Consider the following 8,782-nt stretch of genomic DNA (forward strand, 5'->3'; position numbering starts at 1 on the left):
GGGGAGGGAAAGGGGGGAAGAAGAGTAGAAACAATAGATACAGGGTCTAAAAGAGGGGAACTTGAACTCCAGCAAGGACAGAAGTAGAAACAATTGATCACAAATACGCAAGGAATGAATGAAAAAGAAACAACTGAGCAACAAGTGTACCAAACACCATAATGGGCTGGTGTCAACAAGAAAAAAAGGGAAATTGCTCTAAGTGACTTTCAGGCTCATAAATGGCTACTCACATATTAAAAAATATGTGAGAATGAGATTACAATGGAACAGCAGCTTACTCCTCCTAAATCTAGAACGTTCTAGCCCAAAAATATGCATGATCAGAAAAGCCCTTCTTGAACCTCAGATCCGTGCCTGACTCAGTGGCATTAGTCCCAGGCTACCTCCAGGTCCAGGAACCCACATGTCCCTTTTGGACATCAGCCAAGGGACAAGCTCCTTCATTCCATGTCAAAGCATATGCTCATGTTCCAGGTGCTTGCAGCCCCTCGATCTTCCTGCCACAGCCTGAACTATTCACTATGAATAAGGTGCGCGGTAAAGACATCAGAACCCTTGCAGGGGACACATTTTGCCTACATTTGGCATCTTTCTATTCTTCTGGCTTTCATAGTGCTGAGAACTTCAGTCACTCTGAAGCTGTGAGACAGCTCCCTAGTGGGCAATTCATTCATCAAATTTACTCAAGTGTATTTGCTGCATTACAAGGTCAAGATGCATCCCATTTCTCAACATACAGCCAGCTCGGGAATTAAGCAGTGACACTGGAGATTGAGCAGAAATCTTTTCAACTATATAATTAATACAGAACTATAAAAGCTATGAAAGCCTAAGATAGCATGCTATTAAGCAGCCCTTCCAACTTTTTTTCATGAGTAGGTGTAAGATACTACTCTGTAAGTTATTATTCTGTTAACTTCTGTGTCTCAAAGCTTGCTGGGGACTAATCTCACACCGGGTATACAGATATTAAAGAACCTCATCTCCCTCCTATAAATTGGAGCGAGACAGTAGGTTGATAAGGATCTTGATAAGGATTTTCATTTCAGGTTGATAAGGATCTCCTTCAAATCAAGCATCAAGAATATATCCTGAAAGACAAGTCACAATAATTTGCAAAGCTCAACCTTAAATCATGAGACAAACATGACAACAAGCACATGTAAGGATAATGAGTTTATTTATTAGAATAGATCTTCTAGATAGGCTAGTTATACAAATATGACATTTGGCAGTCCTTTTATTTCCCAATTCAGTAATTAAAATGCAGCTTAGTTATGAAGGCACACTGGTACTTCACGCATCAGTAACATCCAATATATCTGGCAAGAGGAACATCTCTGTCCTACATTCTTTAAAAGCTGTTTGTTTCATTTCCTAAAGTGAATCTAAAATCACTAAGGACTTGAATCAGAACTGATCATACAGAAACCTGATCTGGACCCTCAGAGCTACCACAAGATGCTGGAGCTGTCAGTCAGCAATTCACACTTCTTTCACTTTTGTTTTCCCCTTTTCTGGTGAGACTGCTGGAAAACAGCACATTTGATGCCATTTCAATTGGTAGCAATTACCAGAAAAATCTCAAGAATGGGTTAGTAGTAAAGCGTTATATTAGTAAGCAAAATACTTGTATGTTGTATTTTGTATCAGAGAATTCAAGGTTCTGCTCATTACAACTACTTTCAAATGCCTCCTCACCTTCTCTGCACAGTTTACTTATGCCATCTGGTAGCTCTCTTCAACTAAGAACAGCCCTTGTTTTAGACAAGCACCCTAATTTGGTTTTACATCATAATACATACGGAGAACCCTCCTCACAGTCTCCACGTATTTATCATCAGAAATAGGTTTTCTCTTGCTTCCGGGCGCTAGGAACTTCTTGATTGTGGGGATGCTGCTTATCCTTTTTTTAAATGCCTAAAAGGGAAATGGTAAGAACATTGCATTTAAAAAGCAAAGTAAGACAAGAATATACACACTCATTTGTGTAAGTGGAGGATTTGAGTGAAGAGGGGAGCACTGACAGAAATCACTAAGCAAACAGTATCAGCTGCTGCTGAAGATACTGCTAACGACACATGTCCAGTACCGCTCCGTCAGTACAGGAAATACTGATGAGACCTTTGTCTATATTCACCTCAGTCTCCCTAATAAGTCATTAACATCCTTTAAAAAGTGGTTTGCAAATGCAAGACAAAAGAAATACCATCTTAGCTATGGGTAAATTTACCCTCTCTCACCCCAACTTCATTTTAAATAGTGATTAAACAGCCGTCCACCTTGTATTGAGGTACGATGATGCGGAAATAGTTACTTGTGGTTTCAGATGTGTATTCTCCTCAAATCATGTCTTAATCTAGAAAATACTTTCTGCTTCTGGCATTATAGAGTTGGTGAGAAGGGGGAAAAGAAGCAACCAAAAGAAAAGGAGAGTGGCTTTCTTCAGGCTTTATAGGAATTACTCTAAACAATAATACATTCTGTAGATGAGTCCTATTAGGATGTTCATCCTAAAGCAAGCAGAGCAAGACTACAATAAAAGAGTGACAGACACCTTCTCTTATGGAACTGTCCACACAAAACAGACTTTGAAATGTCTTTCTTTCTACCATATCTCCAGCCATAAAGTATATTGTTAATGTAAGTCACCTGTAACAGAGGAAATCCTGAGAGAGCATCTGACTTCTTCTCTTCTACCATTAAAATGGCTTCAAGAAGATGAATATCTGCCCAGCTGAGACGGTTGCCAACAAGAAAGTCCTGGCCATGGTCTTTCAAAACCTAGAGATGTCAGAAATGAAAATGTTCCAAAGTGGATAAGCAGATGGAATTATCTTTTCAAAATGCTCAGGTACACCTTTGGTAACAATTCTGTTCTATTCATCTTTCTCTCCCATGGCACTAGGGTACTCCCAGAGTGGGAGATGTTAGTTCAATGCCTGCAATCACTGATCAGCTTATCTGTGAGCAGTCTTCCCAGCAGCAGTCTGGAATCCCAGGGTTTCTCTTACCCATCATTCCTTCCTATTGCCCCAGGTAACACCACACCCTATATCATACTGGAATTTACAGACTAAGAAATCTTACTATATATATATACAGACTATATATATATATATATACGGACTTATATATATATATATAATATATATATTTAACTCTGTTACAGCTTCAATGAGAAAATAGAGATCAGCAAGATAAACACTGAGATCTGAACTTGGCCAATGCATCAGGCCATTTAGATTAGAAAACTTCATTGCTTGGAGGTGCTCCTCCTATATCTGCCTAGGGAAACTTAAAAGCATTTTTGAAACTGTAGTAATAACTGTTTGTTACTGTGGTTTAAAATATAAATAAAAATGAAACATAGGAGGAAACAATTCTCCTACATACCTTTTCATATGCTGGGAAGTACCTGCTTGTAGCCTTTTGAACTACAAAGGCACACTGTTTCACTTTATCCTCAGCTGATAAGAACGGAAAAATCAACAAGAAGCCCATAAGGTCATCTGTTCCCCCAACATACATGTCAATCCTTAAAAACAAACAACAAAACTTAAATAGGCTGGTGCCTTCACAAGCACAGATTTGCACAGTGTTAAAGTTGAATTTCCACATGCAGAAATAGATCAGTATTTAGTCACCTCTTGAATACCTCTGTCAAGTTATATTAATATTTTACTAGACAATGGGCCTACATATCAACCATTTTTTACATCGAGATAAACTGATCAGAACAAATTAGTTGGGTTGCATTTAACTGTAGCCTGTCAGTCTTACTGCAAATTACGCATCACCAAAGCAAAGGTGGTTCTCTGAGTATGCAAAATGCAGTTTATTCTTCATGTATCTAAACTACTATAATATGTTCAAGAAGGGTAGTACTGGTACAGTACAGGGCTCTCTCCTTCAGGTCCTTCCCGTAGAGATTGTATTTCCCTGCTATGTAGTTGAGGATGGCTCTGGTCTGCACCAACTTCATCCCATCAATCTCCACCATGGGCACTTGCTGGAACATGAGGACTCCACCTAAAGAAAGAGAAAGCCACATATTACTGCATTGGTACATCTACATCCAATTTCTTCCTGAGCATGCTCTAGGGAGTCTTTTTATTAAACTGGCATATTTCCATGCAAACAGTAAATTAAGACTAATTAAAGTGAAGAATGGAATAACTGTGGGTTATTAACCTTTAAAAACCAAAGTTCAGAGAAAGTGCAGGTAAGGCTGTGTACAACAGCTCTTATGATGAAACTGAAATATAATTTGGACAATCATGACACTAAACACATTAAGTAAGAAGCTTAGTTGATGTAAACTAATTCTAAATACATAAAAATGTATTTATTTCCTACTATTAAAACACAGATGGAACAAATGTTAGATTATAAAATTTCTTCCTTGTAACCTGTATCTTAAGCTAAAGCAGGGCATTCCATGAACTTTTAGGATAAGCATGTGCAAGTTGCTGAAGCCTGGAATAAGGTTGTTGGATAACATTCCCATGGGATTAATTTCACAATGCTGCTTTCCTTGGGAATGAGAATCCAAGAATCCTGGCAAAGCTGTTTCAAAGCAAGATTTACAAACACTCAGGGCCTACTATATTTTATGGCCAACTGACAATCAACTGCTGTAATGCTGAAGACTTGGGGGAAAAAAAAAAAAAGTGAGACCAGCCAGAAGCTGCGCATTCACCTAAGGTGAATTTTTGCCAACAAAGTTTTGGCAGCAGCACACAAACAAAAGAGCCAAGAGGACTGCAAAACTGCAAGCTGGAAGGACATTCAGTTTTCAGTTGTGCCTGCCCACATGTGAAAACATTCAGTCTCTGCAGCTGCTCAAAGCTCTGTTCTAATTCCCTCTTTTCCAGATGGAAGTCGGTCCACACAGTCTTCAGTCTTCTCTGGGACTGAGCGGAACCTGCTCACACTTATCTTGAGGTCTCATATGTACTCACTTTGCAGGAGTTTCTCATACTGCTCTCGTGTTTCCAAAAACACCTCTTCAAACTGGAAAAAAAAAAAAAAAAAAAAAAGTAAAAGAAAGAAAAGAATAAGGAAGAAAAAGAAATGAGCACCTTCAGACATTTCCAGAGCACACAAACTTGGGTGGTGCTTAACAAAGAAGACAGTGCACGCTCTGGCCCCTGCATTCCAGACATGGCCCTAAGGGAGAAAAATTCACTGGCAAAATCTCCTAGAATCATAGAAATGCTCAGGTTGGAAAGATCTTAAGGATCATCAAGTCCAACCACAACCTAACCATACTACCCTAATTCTAATAACCCTCCACTAAATCATGTCACTGAGCACCACATTCAAATGGTTTTTAAACATATGCAGGAATGGTGACTCAACCACCTCCCTGGGGAGCCTATTCCAGTGCTTCACAACCCTTTCTGCAAAGAAGTTTTTCCTGATATCCAATCTAAACTTACCCTGGCACAACTTGAGGCCATTTCCCCTCATCCTGTCACCTGTCACCAGTGAGAAGAGACCAACCCCACTCTCACTGTAAGCACCTTTCAGGTATTGAAAGAGAGCAGTAAGGTCTCCCCTCAGCCTCCTCCAGACTAAACAGCCCGTTTTTTTCAGTCTCTCCTCATAGGGCATATTGTCCAAGCCCTTCACAAGCCTTGTTGCCCTTCCTTGTTCCTCCTCCAGCATCTCCATGTCCTTTCTGTACTGAGGTGCCCAAAACTGAACACAGTACTTGAGGTGAAGCCTTACCAATGCCGAGTACAGGGGCAGGATGACTTCCCTAGTCCTGCTCACCACACCATTCCTGATACAAGCCAGGATGCCATTGGCCTTGGCCACCTGGGCACACTGCTGGCTCTTATTCAGCCGACTGTCCATCAGTACACCAAGGTCCCTTTCCATCAGGCAGCTTTCCAGCCACTCCTCCCCAAGCCTGTTGGGTTGGCTGAGGTTGTTGTGACCCAGCACTTGGCCCTATTGAAACTCATACAGATAACCTTGTCCCATTGATCCAGTCCATCCAGGTCCCTCTGTAGTGCCTTTCTCCCCTCCAGCAGATCAACACTCCATTCCAACTTGATGTTTTACTGAGGGTGTACTCAATGGCCTCATCAAGATCATTAACAAAGATGTTAAATAGAAGCGGCCCCAGTACCAAGCTCTGGGGGACCCTGCTTGTGACTGGCTGCTAACTGGCTTTAACTCCATTGACCACAACTCTTTGGGCCCGGCCATGCAGCCAGTTTCACCCAGCGGAGCGTACGTCCATCCAAAAAGTGGGCAGCCAGCTTCTCCATGAGAATGCTGTGGGGGACAGTGTCAAAGGCTTTAATGAAGTCCAGGTAGACCACATCAACAGCCTTACCTTCATCCAATAAGCAGGTCACCTTGTCATAGAATGAAATCAGGTTTGTCAAGCAGGATCCACCATTCATGAACCCATGCTGACTGGGCCTGATCCCCTGGTTCACCTTTAATTGATCCATGGTGGCTCTCAAGATTATCCATTCCATAACCTTCCCTGGCACTGATGTGAGACTGATAGGTCTGCAGCTACCAGGATCATCTTTCTGGCCCTTTTTGAAGATGGGTGTCACGTTTGCCAGTCTCCAGTCCACCCAGACATCCCCAGTTAGCCAGGACTGCTGAAGAATAATGGAGAGTGACCTGCCAACCACATCTACCAAGTCCCTCAGCACTCTAGGGTGCAATCCACCTGGCCCCATGGACTTGTGAATGTCCAGCTTTTGAAGCAGGTCATGGATTATGGAGGGCTTATTCTGTTCCCCATTCCTATCTTCCAGAGCAAGGTGCTGTGCACCCTTAGTTTGAGAAATGCTGCTAAAGGCAACTCCAGTGGAAAATCTGGCATTAAGAACCAGAGTGAGGATGTTTTATTTGGTATTAAAAAGGGAATTTAACCTGAGACATTCAACAGGACAGAGCAGGCTGTCCTCACAGTGCTTTCTGATATGTGGAAAAGAGCTCTGCAGTGCAATAGGTTGATTTGGGAGCAAGACAGGAACAAATTATTAGAAAGTTAAAACAAATCCTTTGCAAAACAATGCTCAGTAATCATGCCAAGCAGGAAGTTTAATGCAGACACATGCTTAGGACATCTGAAGATGAATTATTCACCAGATGAAAAACAAACAGATGCAGAATTGCCTGTGATATGCATGATGTAGTTACAATCACTGTGGTTAAAGATGGCTGTTAATTATGGAAGGAATCAGTTCAAGATGAAGACACCAATGTTAGGCATCCACGTATATGTGTTTGCATGTGCCATACATGTGTAGGTTGCTGTTACAGTCATCTTGTTCACTTCACCCTGCTACAATATGGTGCAAACAGGACAATGCAAGTGCCCTGCTGCAGCTTACTGCAAAGGATGGAAGGAAAACATAAAAATCCTCGAATGAGCATTCCAACCGAAAAGATAAAGATCGGACAAAGCAAATTCATTGCTGTTTGCTTTGGCACACATTATATTTGTTATTCCCAGAACAAACATATCATTGAGCTCAATAGTGCTGGGTAAGGAACTTTAAGAAGGCTTAATCATTAATTGTTCTTGCATTAAGCAGAGTTCTGGATGATAGCATCATGTTTGAGAAGAGATGGAACTTAAACTTTTGCGCACCTAAAACGATTGCATTAAATGAATAGCCAGTACTTCCTATTGCATCTAGCAGTGCTTCTTTGATCAATGACCCATGTTCTGACTCCAGACAAGCTTAGAACACACAGAATAATGTTACAAAGATGAAACAAACCTCGACCCCAGCTGCAGCCAGCAGCCAGCGGATCGACTCCATTTTGCCTCTTCCATCAAAGTAGTAGAGTACAGGTTTTGCAGCCATGGCTTCAGACTTCCTTCACCTAAAAACGGAAAAGAAACCTGTTAATAAATGATTCAAAAAATGGATGGCTCTTGGGATACTGGTTCACAAGTCACCCACAGGACAGAAAACTGGGTTAATTTCAGACAAAACATTTCAGCAAAGCTGCTGTCTGTACAGACTTGGTTTTATTGTGGCATGGTCACAGTTCCCCCCAAACCTTCAAAAAGGAAGCATCAGATGCTAAGCAGGAGATAACAAGAGTTGCCACTTGAGAGCATCAGCAGGTGTTAACAGAGCCATAGAGTCACTGAGGCTGGAAAATCGTAGAATAACAGAATCACAGAATCACCAAGGTAAGGTTGGGAAAGACCTCCCAGATCACCCCGTCCAGCCATCCACCCGCCTCCAACACATCCCCACCAACCATGTCCCCAGCACCACACCGAAACCTTTCTGGAACACCTCCTGCGACGGCGACCCCGCCGCTCCCCGGGCAGCCCGCGCTGGCCTCACCAACGCGACTTTCAGCACAGTTACTCAGTCCATCGCCGCTAACAGCCACGTTTCCACCAAAGCGACATAACGGTTCACAGAGGCTTTCCAAGCCGGGCCACCCTTGAGTCAGAGCACCAGAAACACCCGCACACGAACACGGGAAGCCGTTTTCAGTCCCGGCTCGACACGCTCCCCGAGAGCCGCTCCCTGCCCGACGCCCTGCACATCCCCCGCCTCGCAGGGCCGGGGTCGCACGTACCCCCGCCGCAGGTCGCTGCCCAGGAGCCGGTGGGTTCGGAGCGCGCGGTCGCGAGAGGCTCAGTGTCACGCAGAGCGCGGGGCGAGCGCTCCGAGCCCTCCCGGTGCCGCCCCCCGAGGCAGGGCGGCCGGCACGGCCCCCCGCAGCCCGCCAGTGGGAAGGCTCTGCTTTGCATAACGCGCAAGGCCTG

General features: G+C 43.1%; 1 protein-coding gene and 1 long non-coding RNA gene across 5 annotated transcripts; one reads left to right on the top strand and one right to left on the bottom strand.

Moving 5' to 3' along the window:
• Positions 1–45: 45 nt before the first annotated feature.
• On the top strand, positions 46–1,435 carry LOC128088005 (uncharacterized). Its single transcript, XR_008210118.1, has 2 exons — positions 46–882; positions 1,018–1,435. It is a non-coding gene; the product is annotated as an uncharacterized LOC128088005 (long non-coding RNA).
• On the bottom strand, positions 1,167–8,727 carry LOC128087836 (glutathione S-transferase 3). Of its 4 annotated transcripts, XM_052697835.1 has the most exons (8): positions 8,593–8,717; positions 8,282–8,453; positions 7,770–7,875; positions 4,968–5,019; positions 3,903–4,035; positions 3,400–3,541; positions 2,656–2,787; positions 1,167–1,923 (listed from the first exon to the last, which is right to left on the bottom strand). In XM_052697835.1, exons 3-8 carry the CDS (start codon positions 7,854–7,856, stop codon positions 1,780–1,782), a joined length of 690 nt encoding a protein of 229 aa, XP_052553795.1. In that variant the 5' UTR covers positions 7,857–7,875; positions 8,282–8,453; positions 8,593–8,717; the 3' UTR covers positions 1,167–1,779. The 4 variants fall into 4 exon arrangements, with proteins under 4 accessions (XP_052553795.1, XP_052553777.1, XP_052553786.1 ...); XM_052697817.1 differs by lacking the exon at positions 8,282–8,453 and having other exon boundaries at positions 8,593–8,727; XM_052697826.1 differs by lacking the exon at positions 8,593–8,717 and having other exon boundaries at positions 8,288–8,559.
• Positions 8,728–8,782: the final 55 nt, after the last annotated feature.

This window comes from Tympanuchus pallidicinctus, unplaced genomic scaffold (genome assembly GCF_026119805.1).
Source record: "Tympanuchus pallidicinctus isolate F22 unplaced genomic scaffold, pur_lepc_1.0 scaffold1, whole genome shotgun sequence".
Classification (NCBI taxonomy): Eukaryota; Metazoa; Chordata; class Aves; order Galliformes; family Phasianidae; genus Tympanuchus; species Tympanuchus pallidicinctus.

What these genes read in the sequence shown, in the direction of transcription:
- LOC128087836 (XM_052697817.1), bottom strand. Translation starts at nt 7,856, where the DNA reads ATGGCTGCAAAACCTGTACTCTACTACTTTGATGGAAGAGGCAAAATG. An exon ending in TGGCTGCAGCTGGGGTCGAG is followed by an intron (nt 5,020 to 7,769) that starts GTTTGTTTCATC and finishes TTTTTTTTCCAG; the next exon opens with TTTGAAGAGGTGTTTTTGGA. An exon ending in GTATGAGAAACTCCTGCAAA is followed by an intron (nt 4,036 to 4,967) that starts GTGAGTACATAT and finishes CTCTTTCTTTAG; the next exon opens with GTGGAGTCCTCATGTTCCAG.